At 41.8% G+C, this 21,809-nt stretch overlaps 1 protein-coding gene across 3 annotated transcripts; it reads left to right on the top strand.

Annotated features, from left to right (window-relative positions):
- Positions 1–639: 639 nt before the first annotated feature.
- hmgb3 (high mobility group box 3) lies at positions 640–6,829 on the top strand. 3 transcript variants are annotated; one of them, NM_001292515.1, is given in 5 exon segments: positions 640–687; positions 4,308–4,469; positions 4,575–4,714; positions 5,105–5,279; positions 5,536–6,824. In NM_001292515.1, coding segments are annotated over 4 exon segments (612 nt in total). In that variant the 5' UTR covers positions 640–687; positions 4,308–4,319; the 3' UTR covers positions 5,683–6,824.
- Positions 6,830–21,809: the final 14,980 nt, after the last annotated feature.

Below are 21,809 nucleotides of genomic sequence, written 5' to 3'. Positions count from 1 at the left end.
CTCGCCCGTTTAAAGTGACCATTATTTTTTTCCCCCCTCGTCCAGGTTGAGGTTGAACTTGGGGTTCAAATAGTTTTATTACCCCCACTTCTGGAAACATAAATCAACCTCCGGGTAAAAAAAAAAATATCACGACCAGAGAGTGAGAGCGACGAGGTATCTCGGATTGGTGACTTGACGGAGAGGAGGGAGGGAGGGAGAGGAGGGAGGGAGGAGAAGCCCAAATTCCAACAAGGACGGCGGTGGTTTCAAATCGTCCTACACTTCCAAAGCCACGGCAGGAGCAGCTGGACTTTTTTTTTCCCCTCTCTCTCCTCTCTCTCTCTCTCACTCTGTGTTCCCTTCCCCTGTGTTGTGCGGTGCGGGAGTTTCGAGGCGCTTTCCGCGTTCAAAAGTCCCGCGCCGGAGGGCGGCTGACCAATGGCGGGGCGAGTCGGGGCGAGGGGGCGGGGCCGGCGGGGGGACCGCTGGCCAATGGGAGGCGGCCGTCGGCATTTAAAGCGGCGGCGCGTCTGACCAATCGGCGCCCTCATCGCCGGAGCCGCCGAGGCTGAGCCTTTTGCTGCAAAAGAGGAGGCGATAGAGAGAGAGAGAGAGAAGAGAGGAGAAGAGAGGAGAGAGGGAGGAGGGGAGAGAGAGAGAGAGAAGAGAGAGAAGGGAAAGGAAAGGGATCTGTCTCCACGTTCGGTACGTATGGCTCCGCCGCTCGGTCCCCCCTTTTGCGTTCTCTCCTCCGATCCCCTTCGGCCCCTCCGTCTCGGCTCGTCACAGCGACGTCGGGGGGAAGGCGATCTCCGAGCACTTTCTCTCTCCGTCTGTGTTCTGTGTGTCTCTCTCTCTCTCTGTGTGTGTCTCTCTCTCCCTGTGGTCCACCTGCGCAGACAGACAGACACACACACACATGGACGGACGGGGCGAGAGCGTCGGCACAGGGCACACGGCACAGGGCGCAGCGCTGTAACATGGCAGGTCCCGCGGCTAATGGCGAGCGCTGCGCGTCGGCGCAGAGAGAGGGGAAGGGATCCCGCTTTTGTTGTGGCCGCGATCCGGGTGCGGGCGGTGGGGGGTTTCGTTTCCCCCTCCCTTCCCTTCCTCTGTCGGAATATAGCGCGGGCTTTCACGGTAAAGCAGGAGGACAGGGTTTTTCAGGACTTTTTTTTTTCTCTCGCTCTCTCTCGCTCTCTCTCTCTCTCTCTCCTCTCCTCTCTCTTCACCTCCTCCCCCACACACACACACCACACACACCACACACACTCCCCAACCACCACCACTTCTCTTCTCCAACGCGCATTAAGCAGCGCGTAATGTGATAATATAATGTTTCCAGCGCTGGAACCGCTATGCGTCAAGTGGAGTCGGTCCTAACTTTCTTGAACCCCGAATCTTTTTTTTTCTTCTTCTCTCTCGATCTCTCTCTCTCTCTTTCTTTCTTTCTCTCTCTCTCTGTAAATATATATATATCCGGGAGGGACCCCCCCCTCCCCCCCACCCCTTCTCCTCCTCCTTTCTCTTTCTACACCCCACGAATCAAGAGAGTTTGGGAGAAGAGAAATAAAAAAAATGAAATAGGTTTGAAAGATTGGAGGGGGAGAGGAAGAGGGGGTTGTGTGTGTGTGTGTTTTTTTCTTTTGCTTCCTGCCTTGGGTTGTCCCGTGCTTTTTTGGGGGGGGGTGTTGTATGTGTGTGTGTGTGTGTGTGTGGAGGGGTTAGTGTGGGGTTGAGAGGGGAGGGCTGGTGAGAGAGCCGAGGAGGTTTGTATGTATGTGTGTATGTGTGTATGTGTGTGAGAGTGTGTGAGTGTGTGTGAGAGTCTGCGAGTGTGTGGGAGAGAGAGAGAGAGTGTGTGAGAGTCTGTGAGTGTGAGGGAGAGAGAGAGAGAGTGTGTGAGTGTGTGTGAGAGTCTGTGAGTGTGAGGGAGAGAGAGAGAGTGTGTGAGTGTGTGTGAGAGAGAGAGAGAGAGAGAGTGTGTTGTAAGGCATTGTTATAGCTCCACTAGCTGTCGTTTGGTTCCATTGCAAAGATGGAGCCATTTTAACGAAGCGCCTTAGCCATTGGGGGGGGGGACAGCATATTCACTGCCACTCTCTCCCCTCCCTGTGCGCTGATGGCACTCGGTGTGTGTGTGGGCTCTGTGTGTGTGTGTGTGTGTGGGCTCTGTGTGTGTGTGTGTGGGCTCTGTGTGTGTGTGTGTGGCGGCTCTCTGTAGTGTGTGTGTGTATCTGTCTGTTAGTAGAGGAGACCCGAGCAAAGGCAGACGGGGAGTGGAGGGGGGAGGGGGGTGGGGGGAGGGAATGGCCCCCCTGAAACCCCCTCCGTCGCGCAATTTTCCGTCCATTCGACCCCCGAAACCTGACGACCGAGGGATTTGAAGGGGAGTTTCTTTCATGAGGATGGATTTCTCAAAATGGAAGAAGAATTATCGGGCTGTTGACCCTGTTTTCTCCCCCCCCCCCCCCCCCCCTCCTCTGTGTGTGTGTGTGTGTCTCTCTCTCTCTCTCTCTCTGGTCGACGCGTATTCGCCATCATTGCCGTCCACGGCAGCGCCGGCGTTAGCGAAGGCGCAGCGCAAAGTGGCTCCAGTTTCCCGATAGAAACCTCCAGCGCTCTCGTTACCGTAACCCCAGAGCACTGCACTGCACTCTCTCCCTCTCTGTCTGTGTGTGTCTCTCTCTCTCTCTGTGTGTCTCTCTCTCTCTGTCTGTGTGTCTCTCTCTCTCTGTGTCTGTGTGTCTCTCTCTCTGTGTGTGTGTGTCTCTCTCTCTCTCTGTCTGTGTGTCTCTCTCTCTGTCTGTGTGTCTCTCTCTCTGTGTCTGTGTGTCTCTCTCTCTGTGTCTGTGTGTCTCTCTCTCTCTCTGTCTGTGTGTCTCTCTCTCTGTGTCTGTGTGTCTCTCTCTCTCTGTCTGTGTGTCTCTCTCTCTCTCTGTCTGTGTGTCTCTCTCTCTCTGTCTGTGTGTCTCTCTCTCTGTCTGTGTGTCTCTCTCTCTGTCTGTGTGTCTCTCTCTCTGTCTGTGTGTCTCTCTCCCTCTCTGTCTGTGTCTCTCCCTCTCTGTCTGTGTCTCTCCCTCTCTGTCTGTGTCTCTCCCTCTCTGTCTGTGTCTCTCCCTCTCTGTCTGTGTCTCTCCCTCTCTGTCTGTGTCTCTCCCTCTCTGTCTGTGTGTCTCTCTCTCTCTCTGTCTGTGTGTCTCTCTCTCTCTGTCTGTGTCTCTCTGTCTGTGTCTGTCTGTGGCGAAAGGGGGTGGAGGGGAGTTATTTTCTCGTCAGTGGTGGTGTTTTTTTTTGTGTGTGTGTGGGATTTCTTTCCAAATCAAAAGGTTTTATATTTATATATATATATATATATATATATATTTATTGCCGAAGAATTAAAGGAGGAAAAGGTTTTTTTTTGTGGGGGAGAGGGGGAGAGGGGGGGTTTACGCGCGCGCGTGAGTGCGAGTGAGTGTGTGTGTGTGTGTGCGGTTGTTGTCCTTGAACATAAAATGGAGATGGTAAGAACATGGCGGGAAAGAGAGAGATAAATAGGAGGAAAGACACTTGTGGTGGGAGTTTAAATAATATATATATATGATATGTGTATAGATATATATATATATATATATATAAAAGCCCCACCAGAGCGGCGTTGATCCACCGTTTCCTCCCCACACACACACACACACACACACGCACCGTCGGGTCGCCTTTGCAGAGGGCGAGTCCGCCCTCCTCGAGTCGCCTTTAATTCGCACCGAATCCGTCCACTTCGGGCGAAGAAAAGCGACTTTTAATAACAATGGGAAAAAGCAGGACTCGAGACGCGAGGTTTTTTTTTGGGGGGGGGGGATATAACCTTATTTTTTCTCTCTCTGCAGATCTCTTCCCTCCCCCCTCCTCCCCCCCCCACTCCCCTCTTTTACCTAATTCCACACAAATAGTCTTTTGCTATTTTTTAATTTTATTTTATTTTTCACCCCCAAAAAAACACACATTTTAGGATTTCCAAACTTTACTTTTTTTTTTCTCCACACCCCCCCACACACACACACACACACTTGGCAATTTTTTTGATTTTTCCAAGGTTTTTTTTTGGGAGGGGGGGAGGGAAATATTTTCCAAAATGTTTGTTTATTTAAAATGTCTTTTTTTTTCACCTAGAATCACCCCCAAGGCTCAGAATTCAGAAGGAAATGGGGGCAAAATCTGAAAGTAAAAGTATTTGGTACCAGTTTTAGTCAGTGTCAAGCGAGGCTTGTGCTGGTGATGTGCGCAAGAAAGAGTTTTGAAGTTAGTGACATATATATACATATATTTTTTTTCTTGTTTTATAGAAAATCACCAAAATGGCAAAACGTGACCCGAAGAAGCCGAGGGGCAAGATGTCCTCTTATGCCTACTTCGTTCAGACTTGCCGTGAAGAACACAAAAAGAAGAATCCTGATGTCCCAGTTAACTTCTCAGATTTCTCCAAAAGGTGCTCGGAGAGATGGAAGGTAACGTGCTTTTCGTGTCTTTAATCTTCCGAAGCCGATGCCAATTGCTGAAATAGCCTACACTTTGAGCGGTTTGGCTCGTAACCCCTCCTGATCTTTCGACAGACTATGTCGGGCAAAGAGAAGTCGAAGTTCGAAGATCTGGCTAAAGTAGACAAGGTGCGTTATGATCGGGAAATGAAAACCTACATCCCACCCAAGGGTTCGAAGAAGAAGAAGGATCCCAATGCACCAAAGAGGCCTCCGTGAGTAACTTCCTAGACGTCCTTAAGTATTGTAGGGGGCTTAGCATTGGATTTTGGATGATTGGGAAAAGATTCATTATTCAAGTCTTTCTTCACCCACCAGAACTTGCTCGTGGTAATACTATTACTTGGTGATTCCATTCCAAAAATAAATTTTGGTTTGGTTGTATAGATTAACTGGTAAACTGATTCATGCATTCTGCAGGAGTATGGATTTTTTTTTTGGTGGTGGGGGGGTAGGCTTATTGATAGGAATTTCCCTACTGTCCATCCCTAAGATTGTAATGTCAGAAATTCAACCTTAATTGTGACTTGCACGGAATGAGTGTGCTCTTCCAACTGTGGTTTTTGCCTGACCCACTTTCTTAATTTTTCCCCACCCTCTCGCAGATCTGGCTTCTTCTTGTTCTGCTCAGACCATCGACCAAAAATCAAGGCTGGTAGCCCTGGCTTGACAATTGGCGATGTGGCAAAGAAACTGGGTGAGTTGTGGAATGGCTGCACTGACGAGGAGAAGAAGCCTTACAACGCCAAAGCTGCTAAGCTGAAAGAGAAATACGAAAAGGTAAGACTGAACGCAATGCCAAATGTCCTGTTACTATTCCAATGTTTGCGTGATCTTTGATTCTTGTGGTCCAGTCTACCCGCAGCCTATCAAATTTCTGCCACGTCATTCCACACGATAATAAATAAAGCTTTCTGCCCACTTAAAGCAAGATACTGAATGTTTACTTCCAAGTTTAGCGTTAGTAAATCTCTTTGTGGGAATGCAGAAGTCTTGGTGAAGTGGCAAGTGACTTTGTTATTTTTGTAACGTGTAGGACGTTGCTGATTATCGTACCAAAGGCAAGGTGGAAAGTGCGAAGAAAGCCCCTGCCAAGAAGGAGGCATATTGTGATGATGACGACGACGATGATGATGATGAGGAGGAGGAAGATGAAGAAGATGATGATGAAGATGATGATTAAATTGTATATTTCCCTCAGCATAATTACTTGCTCTGTAACTGAAAGCATTTAAACCCTGTTACAAGTGTTGCAACCTTTTAATTTTGTAAGTTGGTGTGTATATGGTCTAAGACAAAAAGCAGCTTGAGTTTTAAACTGTACAGGCCTTTTTGTAATATTCACACTACAGTGGTGGAGATTGATTCATCTGTTAGTTCTTCTTTCTGTAAATGGCAGCTTAGCCAATTCTCTTTACACAGAAAGGAGATTTAACTGGATTAAGATGTATTTATGTGGTGTTTTTTGTGTTTAAGTGCAGTATAGTTTAAGTACTGTTGTAGCCAATTCTTCGATTTCAGGATTGCTGTAAGTATGAGGTAACAAAGCAATCACAGTTTAAAAACCATCAGAGTTGTCGCTAAGTGTGTTGGGTCTGACCTGCTCCAGGCAACATTGCACATCGTCTTGGCCTGCATGAACGGTTGTCCAGTATGATTTTTAAAATTCATTCTGAATTGAGTTAGTATAGATTTTAGAAGCCGAACGAGTTGCAAGAGGGTAACTCCTTGGATAACTATTGAATAATTGGGACCTATTTAATTGAAAAGAATGTGGAATAGTAGGATATCTGACCTCCTATTTCCATTTCCAGGTATTAGTGGAGCAGAAGCACAGGACTTAATATGACAAGCAATTTATCTCCTGTTATGCACACAAGTTTTTCTTCCTAATGAGCAGTTAACAAAAAGGCTTAGTTTTATTCTGGATCTAACGGACCCCACTGCTTGGTTTAAAGCACTTGTGCACTCAACCTTGTTGACCTAGCTCGATGAATATATTATATACAGCATTTTTGTGTATACTATTTGGCTGCACACCTGTGGGGGAGATATTGGATATCGAAAAGGTAAGTGCACATTTCTTGCAACTGATGCAATTTAGGAACAATTGGGTCAAATCCATTAATGTCCCTGTTATTTGGAATGACTGTGCAAAGTGCCATGTGAGGGTGTGAATATTCATAGGCTGGATGCTTTACCATCCTAGTGACAACCCTGAATCTTCTGTACTTTAAAAATGATCTTGTAACTAAGGTATATTTTCTTTTTGTATGTTTTAGTATGCTAAAATGTGTTTTGAAGTAATTAAACAGGATTAAATTTGTAAAGTTCTGCCTGTCTGAAGTCTTTTTGTCTCCCATGAAAGGGCGATGTGGTCTGACAGGTGTGTGGGTTGTGGTTTACCAAGCTACAGAATCACTCGGTTGCTGAAGGTGAGGTGAAGTTACAGTTCGAAAAGTCAGGAAAGTGAATGGTGCATTTCTTCTCCCCACCCTCTCGCCAGTTGTGGTATTTTCATTACATAAGTATCTTAACCAGTGTTAAATGTAGGTTACATATGTCTAATCTAAGGGATTGCGCCTAAATCTAGGATCCCCTGCCTGTTGTATGCTAAGTAAGCTTTATGGACACCATAGCAAAGGATGATGAACCTACTAAAGTATTGCTTTTAGTGGCTCTAAGTACCTTGTAGCTGTTGGGTGCAAAGCATTTGCATTTGATATAATGCCTTATTACATCTTTGAGACATTTAAAGTGCTTCACAGAATATACTGGATTTTATGGGCAAAATGCAGCAGCCAATTGCATATAGCAGTGTCCCACAAACAATCCTGGATTGAAGTGACCAATTTGTTTTGGGCAGTAACTTTGTGTAGAGGCATTTGATAGGCAAATTCTACCATGTGTTCTGCAGAAGTATTTAGGGTTGTGTTACAACGTATTTCTTCCAAATGCAATTTAACTGAAATTTCGCTAGACAAACTCCACAGCTTGCAATTGGGTGATACAACTTCTATTTGATTTACTCCATTTGCTTGTGAGATTCTTTTAAAAATACTTCATAAGTGAAGTTTAATAAAAAAGTTGACTGGGACATTATGGAGCTCTTATTGCCATCTTATTGCATTGCCATAGCTCTAGATGTTTTACAGTCTATCTGTTATAGAATATTTCACTTATAAATATGCACAATGTTTAGTTTGCAAAGCCTTAAAAGAAGGGCACAGTACAATAAACCCTTGTCACAGCAAAGTGTTTGGGAGGATGCCAAATTTTGGATTATAACAGTGTTTGCAGGTGTTTCAGTAATGGCTCTGCTGCGCATCTGCCTATCTTATAATGCCTCTGTTGTACAGTTGGTACAAACATCTTCAAAATACTGCCTTGGCATTTTTAAAATATTAAGGACTTGCATTGAAAAACACAGTAAAATAATACTGTCAAATATCCAATCCCTTCCTTAGACTTCAGGCTATGCTTTGACCATCTAGACCAGGGTGGTCCAACTGGTGGTGATTCAGTTGTGGATTGAGTGACCAATTTTTTAAAAAGGGATTATTACCCGTAGACAAGCAATCTGCTAATCGACTAACACATGGGTTTCTATTTACTGCTAGACAAACCAAGGCATGTAGAGTAACTAAACTTATCCAACGTTTCGCCCTGCCTGGGAATCAAACCCAGGTTCTCATGCAAGAGAGGCGAGTGCTCTAACCGCTAAGCTACACAACTCCACATTGCCTATTTAAGGTTTGCATTGTAACTAAAATACAGTGAAATTAAGGAATACAATTTAAAACAAAGAATGTCTACACACTATGTATTGTTTATGCTGAAAACCATAAACATTTGTTACCCAAGTCTTGAATTAAAAATTTATTTTAATAAGAAATCGTTCGAGTGCATTGCCTTTAAATAAAATTCAAGGATCTGTCAAAGTTGCATTCCTCAATTTATTTTGTCCTATGGGTGGGTAGGTAGGAGCTAGTAAAGCTTTCTATTGGGATCAAATGTTTCTCATGTGTATTGTTTAAAAAGGTGATGCTTCACCTATTTGCATCTATTTGCAGAAGAGATCGGATTCAGTAATATTTTGTTTATTTACTTATGCAGTTACTCTCTATGCTTCAGCCCTGGGGACCAGCTAACAACTGAGTCAGAATCTACGGCTGAAGAGCAGAGGTCAGTATGAAAGTACACAAGCCGCTATTGATATCTACTGTAGTGTGTTATTACTGGATTAATGACATGAATGCTTCTGAACCTGTTTAACAGGCAGGGGATGACCTCCCATTGTATGACACCGCAGCTTTATGGGGGCAGTTATGGAACAGACACCAATTGCATGTGGTACCTGTAGTGGAGTAATGTGAGGTGGCTGACTGGTGTTGTACTGCTCGCTCCATGTCTGTCTGTGTTGTGGCTCTCAGAGCAAAGACAGCTATTGTAGCTGGAGCCTAAAGGATGGTGATTTTAGTCCAGGGTGAGACTCGGTGAGACTCTAGTGCAGTACTGAGCGAGGGCTACAATTGCTTAAGGTGCAGTACTTCAGCTGAGATTTTAAACTGAGCTTCTTCCTGTTCAGTCAGACACTAAAGATCCTATTTCAAAAGACTACAGAGTTTTTTTCAGTGTTCTGGCCAACAATCCCCCAGATTGATCGGTAATCACCTCATGGCTACCTCAGTTGTAAAACCATTGTCAATAATTACCTGAAAAGCCTTTGAAGTTTTAATCATTACAGGTAGCATACCGAACGCAAAGATTCCCACAAACTAATAATGATAATAACACTTAATGGGCCATCAAATGTTTAAACATTTTGTTTTTTGCTGTTGTTACAGGCTTTCAAAGCCCAGGTTCTGAGCTCAAAGGGCCTGGTTTGAACCCACAACCTTCTGACCTAGAGACAAGTGTGCCACCAACTGAGCCACGTTGACCTTTCTATTGGTTGGCACATTTCCACAATTTGGGTAATGTTCGGGAAATTGATGTCTGGACTGGTCGATGGGTGGCTAATCTGAGGTAGGAACTTCCTGCTTGAAACTGTTCCAGTTGTCCCAGTCATATTAAAAAAAACTGGACCTTACACTTGATGTTGGCACGCTCTCAAACAAGGGCTGATAAAAGAAGCAAAGGTTTGTTTATCACAGGGAATGAGAATTATACTTGTTCGTCTGTTACCAGAAGTTGACTAAACTTTAAAAAATAAATAAATAACTAAAGTGTTGTAACCGTAGAATGAGCAGATGGTGAATGTCGACCTGCAGCTGAGATGTTATCGGCTGCCCATGCTCAGAGCAGAGGTACAATGAAGACGGATAATGTGCAGTGCACAATAAAGTATGCTCGCTCTTAATCCTTAAAACGGTGAAAATAAGCACACTAAAGTTGTACTGGTTTATAAGTTACTTCTTCTACAAAGTGGTCGTACAATTATGTAGATTTTACAGTAGGGTAGAGTAGTTTATTCACATTAAGGTATAATATGTTGTATATAAATATTTCTGTGTATTTTTTATATATATATATACACACACACACAGACATCCATATGTATTAAATATATACCCACACATCCCAACGTTCAATTAACTGAATCGCTGCTAAATACAGTTGTATTTTGTCCAAGTCATATAGCATTGAAGTTGAAAATCCCAAATAAGAATGTACATATGTTGTGGGTGAACACTAGCAGAAAAGTTGCCTGAGCCAGATCACAGGGGATTGTAGTGTTACAATAATTCTTGGTCAGAGCATTGTTCGTGCAGAACAGGGTGTCATAGGGAACGAGTGAGGCCACACTCAGCAGGGGCAGAGGGTTGAAGCCAGGTTTGGGAAGCAGTGGTTTGAGAAGCTCCAGTCAGTGATGCCGTGAGTAGGAATTGATCTTGCTGTGGAATATTGTCCACGGTTGTAAATTAATTGTAGAAACAAATGCAAACGTTTTTTTTTTTAAATCTCTTTTCATCTGAATACATTGCATGTGGAAAAAAAAAACCTGGCTGATTGCGCTGCGTTTGCCTCCCTCCTCCCACAAGAGATCCGTGCATCTCAGCAATTAAATATAATGGCTAAGCTAAGATATGTACAATACCTTTAGTTGTCAAGGTGCTCATTTAACACCACTGTATTGTGGAGGCAAGAGAACATGCCGGGAAAGAGAAATGGAGGGGAAAGTGAATAAATAAGAGACGCATCAAACACCATTTAACTGCGTGAGAGTATGGGACGCTCAAATTGCCTTGTGGTAAATTTCTCTGTGATTAGATCAATTATAGCTGGAGGGTATCATCCAGTTGAATTTATGAATGAATCCTACACAAAAAAAGCAATAGCTTTAAGTCAAGTGTTGCTTCCATCAAGCATTATACTTCAGCTTTTATTACTTGTGTTCATATGACTATTTTGTTCATTTATACTTTATTCCAGCCTTGTTGTAGATCAGTTTCACTCAACCCTGCTGCAATGGAACAAGCAATAGGGGTGAGATTTGCAGCATTTCATAATGCCTTGTTTGTGCAGCACAAGGAATGAATGGGTAATCAAACACTGAGCTTTACTCCCGAGCTACAAACCAGAGTTCTACTGCAATATGTAGGCTATACACAATTTATTAATTTAATTGTATTTAAGTCAACCCAGTATATAAAGCCAGATCTACACTATTCAGAAGCCTAGCACAAGAGATATTGCAATGCATTTTTCGCTTTGTACAATCCGAATAACGTCTTGTGAATTAAACACTAGATAAATAACTGACCTGCTTCAGAACACATGGTGCTGCAAGGCATTGGTGTTCTGATTACATGACCAAACCCGCCTAATTAAGGGAATGAGGTACAAAATTTGATGCGAATATAGCCAGGTGACTGGTGAAGATTTAACTTTGCTCAGTGCCTCTCGCTCAAAGAACGCAAATCCATTTGTAATGACCAAAATATCGGTGTATTGTGAATTGCTCGGCTTTGGTTTGGGCTTGTAGATTCAGAGGTGGCAGTTTAGCAGTTCAACCGGCTATCGACACTTCTTGCAGCTGCTGTAGATGAATGGCGGTAACAGACAAACTTTGGACAGACGAACAATAGACATAATGGAGACATCAATGCCACTCAGATGGAGTGACCCTAATTACCAGATGACCATTATGGCAGAATTCAGTGCACTTCACAAAGCCAAATGTTAGTACTGTAACAATCTTATTCTGCTGGTTATTTTGATCAAGCTATTTTTCACGTAGGCTGAACTGTTGATATACATTTATTTTGCATATGGCGAAACCGGCTGCTCTATACAGTAATTCTACACCAAGGTGATGGCTACACATATCTTGGTTGAGTCACAGTACAAGCTGAAAAATGAAAACCTCTTTGATTGATCTGTGCATTTCCTTGTAGGCGTCCTCAGCAAAACGTCCAATTTTGTTTGAACGAGGGGGGGAAAAGTAGGCATAAACTTACAGTCAAATATGCTGCCTGTCTTTTAGTAAGATGTATGAAACCGTATTGTTTTATCATAGCTTCGGTTTTCTTTTAGTTCTCAACACAGAAGAAAAATTCCGAGCTGATTAATATCTTAAGAAAAATTAAGGTCAGTGGATTTAAAACAAAGGCGCTATTCAAACGTAAGTTGTTTCGATTAACTGAAAAAACTGAAATGAAAATGTAGACGCTAATAATTCTTGAATTTGATCGATCGCCTTATCAAGTCTTTGAGACGTCTCAAAGCGCTTCACAGAATATACTGTAAAGTGAATTGACTGTACATTCTGTGGTTGAAATGGGTGGCGGCTTCTTGTGTTGACTCCTACATTACCTGTAGTGTCGTGTTAAAGCCCACTTATATTCTTAGCAAACGAACTCCACACAACTGCAGTTTGTTACAAGCTTTTGGTTATCTTTCCCCTCTGCATCTCCTCGGTCCCACTCCCCATTCTGATACCAAACCAATATTGTTACTCGCCTTGGGATGTGCTTTGAAGCAATCAGTTGACGATGGGAAAATGTTTCATCATGAGATGGGAAGGCAGAAGGTTTGCTTAAAGGTAAACGTGTAGGGGGCCAATTGGAGAGCAGTCTGAGGAAGGTATAGAGAATACAAGACGGTGTTAAATAGAAGCATGCTAGAATACAAGTTAGAGGAATAAAAATACAAAACTATAAATATTACTTGCACTGAAATAATGCTTTATGATGTCAAAATGTCTCAAGTGCTCCACAGGCAACAAGGTACCGTGATTTATAGTCGCTCTTACGTAGATGAATATGGCATCCAATGTTGCGAGCAAAGTTCCCTGAACAGCGATAAGATGAATGACTCAACTAAGTGGATTTAGAGCGACTAACTAACTGAACGCATGGATCATAACCATATTAACATCGGAAGCGAATAGAAGATAAATTTGACAGAATCTATTGCAGAGATAATAAATGAAATGAACTTGCAGAAGGGAATCAAACTATTTTAACAAGACTTAAAAAAGAAACAAACAGAAGGTAAAGAAATGTATAACAAAATAAAAGATTGGTATCCTATCAATAGTATTGAAAATAATATAAAGAAAAGTCCAAGGAACAGAATTACATTTGTTTGAATTTTGTTGGTGACACTGTGTCTATTTACTGTCATTATTTCTAGTGACAACTACTAAGGAATATCTGTCCTTTAAATAGATGTTACTTATTCTGCTACTAATTCGCACATTCACTCCACTCCACAAGGAATGCTGTGAAGCACTTTAATGTTTGGATAATATAATAAGCTGTTATATCAAATATAAATATTATTTTTATACTGTACACAAGTTTGACATTTTCTACCCTTATTAAGACTCGCCTGTTCTTTGCCGTAAATACTCTTAATTTTATACCTAATATATGAAAATGTAAATGTGCAGAATGGCACTATCAATTGATTTCTACCCTTCCCTTCTCACAAGTATATGAGCTATGCAAGTACTAAAGGTCCAAACATCACATCAAACACTCAAAGATTCAAATGTCCTCCATAAGTAATCTTAATGTGCCACTTGCTAGGAGAGGTGTACAAGATTGAAATTCTGTCTTAAACAATCCAGTTATTTATAACATTTCCTCTTAATTATAGCTTAAAATGTTATTGGAAAATTGGTTAATTTTTATTTATGTCTTGTTAAACACATCTGGCAGCTGAAAATAAAATGGTTAACAGACTATTGAGTAAAAGGTATGAATTATAAAACTGATTTCTTGAGGAAAAATGTAACGCTGGCAAAATGCAAGAATGCATTCATGCATTTACTATTGCTTATAAAACTTACGACCTCTATGTGAGAAGGCTGCAAAGTTTATGTACAGAATAACCCATGGTATTTTTATACATTCATACTCACACTTGTTTTTTTTGGTTTTAATACAGGTGTATTTTAATAAAAGTACATGCTTGTATGGTATTGCTCACTCACAAACCTAACACTTATGTTTAGTGCTACTTCCGCAGCAGTCTGAGAAGCTAACAGTTTTCCCCCATGAGGTAAAGTCAGTAACAATTACTATCACAGTTCAAGATGTAGATGGCCACAGCTGTTGTGTTGCTGCAGCCATACAGATGCGTTGCTGTTGGGGGAAGCAGTAAATCTCACAGTAAGAGCTCTTAGTTTGGTTCTGTACACTTTCCAAAACATACTTGCTTCTTGTCAATTACGCAATGCCATCTTCGAATACAATCTATTGGTAGTACCAACGTATTTAACAGTGGTGCGAATGGAGAACCAGACCAGAGTTATGTATAACCTAATACCTTCCACTGTCTAGATGTCAACGTCAGAACTCAGAGTTCGCACGTTCAGACATACACACGGGCTGTTACCTTCTGGTCCTTGTCTGCAGCTAGTTTGCATTTTTTGTGACAGTAAAACACGTGAAGGGCACCTCTTGGATATGTCAATGTAAGTCAGAATGGATTATTCCTACCTTCTATACTGTAGAGCAATAATAATAATAATCCTTGCATTTGATATAGTGCTTTTGACATCTTCTAGATGTCTCAAAGCGCTTAATAATAATACCACATATATAAAATGGTGTGCAACAGGAGTACTCTGCTTTCCCGGGATCCGTTACTGTAAATTATATAACGCTATATAAATCCAAGTTGTTGTTGTTGCTTTCAAAAGACATTGAAATGAGGCGGGCAAGAGGATTAAAGCTTCAAGGATTTGAAGAATATTCCCAAGGAACCTTTGCTTGATTACCCATGGGGCAAAAACATAATAACAATATTTCATTTGGGAGGATGTCTCAAATCGCTTCACAGGATACATTGTGAAGCGTAATGATTGCTTTTGTGGGCAAAGAGTAATTATGAAGTTTTCCCACACCAAAACCCGAGAGAGGAGAGAAAACAATAGGGTAGCTTTTACATAGTCTGTAGAAAGACCAGGTTTGATTGATTAAATGGCTTGTTCCTGTTGTACACTTTCAAATGTTGTTGCATTTTAGTATAGGTCAGTGGGCCACTGTTTACACAATTTCAACAAATACTTGCAATTTCCTGGTACATGATTATAGATAATTCTGAGTTCTTCGTTAACTAGGAAAGCTGTTAGGTTTGTCCCATTAAGGCAAAGATGTATCCTGATAAAAGAGGATGGTCCAATAATTGCTTGTTGTAGTGATTCTGTTGTAGATCAATTCATCCATTGTCAACCTTTCAGGAACACAATAATTGGTGATATATTTGCGGTAGAAACAAGAGTATAAAACACAAGAGAACTGCTGTGAGACAGATCTGCTGTGATTTATACACATTGAATAAATGTAACGCACCTGCTGTTAAAACTGCCTTTGCTACAAAAGAATTGTGTTTAGATGTTTCCCGAGTAGCACGGGGGAAGCTGATCACTGAGAAGGGTTCTCTGATGATGAAACTACCCCTGTCTTCTTGGTGATGGTGGTTTGAAGATAAGTAGGAAAAAATAAATACAGATGGGGTTGTAAAGGTATGTATCAAAGAGAGGAAAACAAGCAATGGAGTTGACAGCCAAGCTTTTAATCATAGGGAACATGGAGAGTCATTGGAGTCAATGCTCATTGCTTCAGCACTGTCTCCATTGACTGTGTTGGGGTCAATTGAGGATTCAGGTGTACCAACAGGCGTATTAAATGCTCCAAAATGATTCCAGATTCCATGAATCAGTACGCTCATTATTTTCATTGGAATGCTAACTGTATGATAAAAGACTATTGTTTTCCACTTTGCACAGACTGCATCTTACAGTTATCATGTAGCTTCCTATCTGCTTCTCTTTGACCGAGCCTTCAGCTCCCCTCTCGACTCTCTTCCCCCTTCTCGCTCCCTCCCATCCCTCCCCTCACCCTGACCATTTCCCCCCTCCTCGCTCCCTCCCCTCACCCTGACCATTTCCCCCCTCCTCGCTCCCTCCCTTCCCTCCCCTCACCCTGACCATTTCCCCTCTGCTCGGGTCATGACCCAACTGTGCAGCGCCTTGGGACGTCCTCCTGACGTGAAAGGCGCTTTATAAATGGAATCTTGTTGTTGTTGCTTCTAACACAAATGTGAATTTTTAGCTTCCGGGTATGAGTAATGATTTTTTGGAGATTTTTTTTTGACTGCCGCAGATTAATCCCAACGTACTCCTGCAGCTCATGTCAGGAAGCCTGTTACATATGGTCATCAACAGAGTGATGAGCAACAAAATTATTTCTAAATCTACCTTTTGTTGACACTTTATAGTTTAGAATTCTGCATTATTCCTCTTGTTCAGTTTCAGCCAACAGGTGTCCTGGAGATAGATTGCAAACCCATTAAATTGAATAGGGATGGCTTCTATATTTACAATGAGATGCACACATTCAATTCCTACACAATTCAGTGTTTCTCACTGAATATCAAGCCTTGTTTATACTGAGTCCTGCTTTCTTAATCCGGGCTCAGGAAGTTAATCCATGTTGGTGAATTGAGCCTGTACATCAGAAGCTGGGTGTGTACATTAACCGTATATTTGTTTTATATTTTATATTTGTTTGGTTATTGATATGCAATGGATGGACAGGAGTGGATGTGATGCTTAGAACAATGAGCATGCAACTCTGGGTATTCACACAGCACTGCATCAGAAGTGGCGCAGTCTATGACACCTGCCTCAGGTAATGATTAAACTTGCTTACAAATTCTAGTTGCCGTATTCGTTTAATACTGAGATACAAAATTGCATTTGTATAGCGTCTTTCATAGCTGACTTGGGTCTCGTCAAAAACAAAGGAACAATTTTAAAACGGGCTTCATATCTGCATATTGAGTTAGCGCTAAACACTAAGGAAAAATGGCATCAATATTTTGTATCACACTGAGCCTTAAGTCCGTTTTTCTTGCTCCATCTTATTACTACACGTTCAAAATTGCACTCTATCACTCAGCTAAAAGTCTATGAATACGGACATCTAATCACCCAAACACTCTCAGAAGAGTCATTAAGTCTCCATTTGTGATTAGTGAGATTCATTTGCATTTAAAACGTAATGCGGAACTCATCTTTTAGAAACTGTTCCATCTATGTACAAACACTTGTGGCTACACTTGCTGTTAAAACATACTCTATATATGTACACCGATCAGCGATTTAATCTACAGGTATTGCAGTACAATGCATTGCATTTCAGGAGATGACTTGATAATTTTTTTTACCACCAGCGCCTCAGTTCCTGTTAGTGAAGAATTTAGCTTTCTGATGAAATTCCATGAAATGATGATGATCCTTACATTTGGTATAGCGTTTTTCGTGTCAGGAGGATGTCCGAAAGGTTTTTACAGGATATACTATAAAGTGCAGTGACTGCGTGTGTTTAGTGGGCAAATGCAGCAGTCAATTTACGCACAGCAATGTCCTACAAACAGCCATTGGAGTGAATGACCAATGAGCTCACTATAAGTGTCAACTGAGCTTTAGAGGGTGTTAATGTACTTATTAAGGACAATCACTGAAGTTCATTTATTCTGCAGCACTCCTGTTTTACAAGAATTTTAAAAAAGTATAATTTAAGATATTATGCATTGGCAAACTCCTTAGAATTTAGAAACACTGGACTCTGCTAAGCTCATACTGTAAGTGAAAATGTTGTGCACTTTGAGCATAGAACAAAGCATAACTTTTCATGAATAGGTGCCCCCTAGAGAAATCTCTTAGAACTGTATGAAAATTGGAAAGTACAGTACTATTATTATTATTATCATAATCAGTTAGCGTTCTCGGATGCTAATTACAATCTGGTGAGAGTCTTCCCTTGTCTCAGCATTGACATCACTCCGATGATCAACATAAAATCCACAAATAAACACATCGCCCAAGTGCAAGCAGAGCTAGATCCTAGTGCAGTATTCAATCATCACCGGCTGGAAATAACATGCTTGCTACTGTCTCTTTAGATCGTAACTTATAGTTTCTCCCAGTCTGCATATTTGGCAACAGACTTCCTTGAGATGTTAGATATTTCATGGACCGCCGAGCCTTGTGTGGAATCTGTTTTTGTAGCCGTCAAATTAGTTTGATGAAGCAAGCACCACAGCCTAGTAGGTTTTGTTCTGGTGAGGTGAAATGTGATCTGCGAATGTTTGTTCAGACTTGTACTCTGTCAAAAAGATTTAAATACAAGGAAGCTGGGCCTTTTTTCTTTTTAAGCGATCTCCAGCATTTCTGCAACAAGACCTCTGTATGCCTGTAGCTGTATTAATTATGCATTTCCAGTTGGTAGAATTTTGTTAGCGTTTAAATAGGCTTATAGGGCAATTTGAAATGCTGCTGATTATTTAGCTATGAATGGTCAGTATGGTGTAGAATAAAAATCTGCAACATGTATCAGGTAGCAACTTGGAGACTTCAGCTGTCTGAGTGCTTTATTGTCCAGTTCCAACCTATTGTGCCCCAGAATTAGAGCTTTATGGAGCCAGTTTAGTAAAAGAACTGTGGACAAAACTTGAGTTCTGCTGAGAATACAAAGAGCGGTTCAACTTTATCTTCTGTCGGAGAGCACAGTGCAAATTGCATTACTCCAAATATGCAAATATAAAAGAAAATTGTATCAGGCACTCTTTGAAATCTCTTCTTTTGCCACCTGCAGTAATGTCACAATTACAAAACAAACGGAGGATAGTGGATAGCTTTCAGCACATTTCAAGATAGTAATCAGATTAGACAATGTTAGAAACTGCTGGAGTGAAGTTCAAATGGTTTATTTTCATAACCTGAACTCTGTAAGACCAGTTTGTAGCCTGACATTCAGAAGAATATCTATTATTTGTATATAAGGTTGTGAGTCCCTTGCCCCCACTTCTGTTGACATTTGGAAAAAGCCACAAACAAGATGCTTGAAGACGCAGTCATCTTGTGACATGGGGCAATGGAATGTTACCTGCTTATTTTTGACCACAAATTAAAGAAATTGGTTACATTTGCAATACATTAACAAAGATAATTTTGCATGTCCTGCTCAGTAATAAGATAAGAGTAATAATCCTTGAATTTGATGCAGTGCCTTTCACGGGAGGATGTCTCAAAGCACTTCAGATGATTTACTGTAAAGCCTAGTCGCTGTGTAATTTGTAGGCAAATCAAGCAGCCAGTTTATGCACAGCAATGTCTCACAAACAGCCATGAAGTGAATGAGCAAATTTATTTGGGGGATTGTTAGTCGGATCCCTGGGAGAAACTCTCTACTCTTTTTGAATTTATCGATGGGATCTTTAACTTGCGCCTGAAAGATTTCCAGTGTAGAAAGCAATTCCACATTTTTAACTGTTGCAAAAACAGTTCATTTTCTTTTTTAAATTCCCAATTTTCTTCTGAGTGAATTGGCCCAAATAGGAGTCCTGATTGCACTTATAATAATTAAGAGATCTCTCTGTCGAGACACATGAATTTTATATTGTACACAGTAACAGCAAATTTCGACTTACCTTGAACATTGGTCTCGGCTTATGCGTATATGCTTTTTATTTACAGAATATGAATATTCACATCAGTACTTCACTCCAAGTAAAGCAACTGCTACCATGAGACTTGTTAAACCTGTCTCATAGATATCTAAGTGTTCCCATGATGCACTCAGAATGCCACACAGATCACTTGCACACAGGCTGTCATCACAGCAAGAAACAAATATCTAATTACTAAGACGACAAACTCTCCCTCACTACAATCCGAGCTCCAGAACAAGATTGAGGTTTTTTTTTCTCTGCCAATTTCCTCACCTGACACTTTGCTCAGATCCTGGTAACTCCTGCACTGTGACAAAGTGGTTGTTCTTGATGTGGGAGCTCAGACTAGGAATTTTGACCACAATTGGGCTGGTGGGTGTGTGTTAGGAGGGAGATGGGAAGGGAATCACAAACAGAAAATCGAAACGGGTTATGCTGCAGAAAGTGATGAGTGGGCAAGGCACCAGAGGACAAATGGGCTTCAAATGCCTTCAAAAGAGAAGGGAAAGAACAGGCAATTGGTGAGTGCCAGACCACTTCCTTGTTCTATGTAACTCATCTTAAAAATTAAAACCTAATGCTGAACTGGCTTAAAATTCTAGAAGATACTTTTCCTTTAAAAGAAAATGCATTACAGACACTGGCAATCGAGCAGCAACAGTGACCGGGCAAGTGTGTGGCACCATGCAGTGGTGAGACAGGGTTTTGCATAGCACAGTCAGTCTTGTCTGTCACTTCCCTGAGCTGACAATCTCAGTCAGCCTTGATTTAAGTTCCTGGTACCTGGCATCCACCTAGTGACTGCTGAAATCTGCGCTTGTCGGAGGTCGATCAACCAACTAGGACTATCCTTGCGGGATGTGGGTGTGGAGGAGTGGGGGGAGAGAAGCGGGGTCTCCTAGTCTGGTTCCTGAGCCAGACGGGTCCGCAGTATTCCAGGACAAGCTGATGACAGCACAACCAGCCTGGCTCATCGGCAGGACTTGGAAGGGCAGACCAGTCACTGGGGGCAGGGAGTCATCCCACTCAGCTCCTGTTAACCCTGCAAGCCAAAGCCCTAAACAGGTAGGGTGGTCCTAGCTGGACAAGCACCCCTTAACGGGGGGAAAAAAAGGAGCTCTTACCTCTCCCTTCGTGGCTTCTTTGGGTTCAACGCTAGTGGAGGCCTTGGGTGTGCATTGCTGACTCTTTTTTTTTAAGCTGCAGTTGGAAGCTCTGACTTAAGGGGAGGGAGAAAATAAAAACACAGGGGGGAAAACATCCTCACAGTGAGTAGAAACGCGTCACCTCCACCAGTGGAATGGTTCTGTGAGTTAAGCTCCATCTGCACACTGTGCCACTCACTCATCCCAGAGAGTCGTGTCACTGAAAGTCCCAGTCTCTGGGTGATACGATCTGCAAATGCTAAGTAGGAAACAAAATTAAATTCTCTTAAAGTACCAACCAAACTGAGGGCCATTATACAACTTCCCTAGTACTGATATGATGAGACATGATGGCAGGGTTTTGTTGAATACATTATTTATAAAGCTCCCAATACTGGTACACGCAAAAATTTCCACTGGTGCCTGATTTGGCTGTAGCCACTTGTATAAATATTATATCGTCTGCGAACATCTCCTTCGTGCACTAGCGGCTTGACTGCACTGAGAAGGAATTAATTATGTTATGGCCGTTTGGGATATGAAAACAAATACCAGGGGTATGAAAACACGGCACACTTCGTGGCTGTTTGTGGGACATTTGCTGTGTGGAATTTTGGCTGACGTGTTGGCCTACAAATTACAAAGCCACTGCACTTTACATTAAATCCTGTGAAGAGTTTTGAGACGGCCTCCTGACATGAGAGGAACCGTATCAAACTCAATGAGTAATTATAAGTTTTAATCCCTCTTTCCTATCTTTCTCCGTATCTCCTTAATGCTATTGCTTCCCGAGTACAGTATCTATTTCTCTTTTGAACATCCCAATCGATTTGAAATCAGAAGCAACGCTGCCAGTTTTACGAATATCAGCTCGAAAGAAAAGAAAGCCCTTTAATGAAATATAATACAATCTCTTCCGCTGAGTAAAATACATTACTTTTGTATTTCAGCTTTCAGCATTATAGAGTATGTGCTGCGCCTATAATCAACTGATGTAGAATAACTGATAGCTGTAACATGAAATGCTGAATAGAATATCCTGGGTAGTCAGTCTTATTGTTGCATATGAATCAAATTGACTTGGGCCATGGTTCCTCAACTTTCTGAACAAAGTTTATGTTGCTTGGCTCAACACTGATCTGAAAAGATTAACGAGAATGTGTGCGTGTGTGGATGCATTTATTTGTTTGTT

Source organism: Callorhinchus milii, unplaced genomic scaffold (assembly GCF_018977255.1).
Source record: "Callorhinchus milii isolate IMCB2004 unplaced genomic scaffold, IMCB_Cmil_1.0 Scaffold15, whole genome shotgun sequence".
NCBI lineage: Eukaryota > Metazoa > Chordata > Chondrichthyes > Chimaeriformes > Callorhinchidae > Callorhinchus > Callorhinchus milii.
Note: the sequence above shows the minus strand (reverse complement) of the source record. Positions and strands in the feature narration are given on the sequence as shown.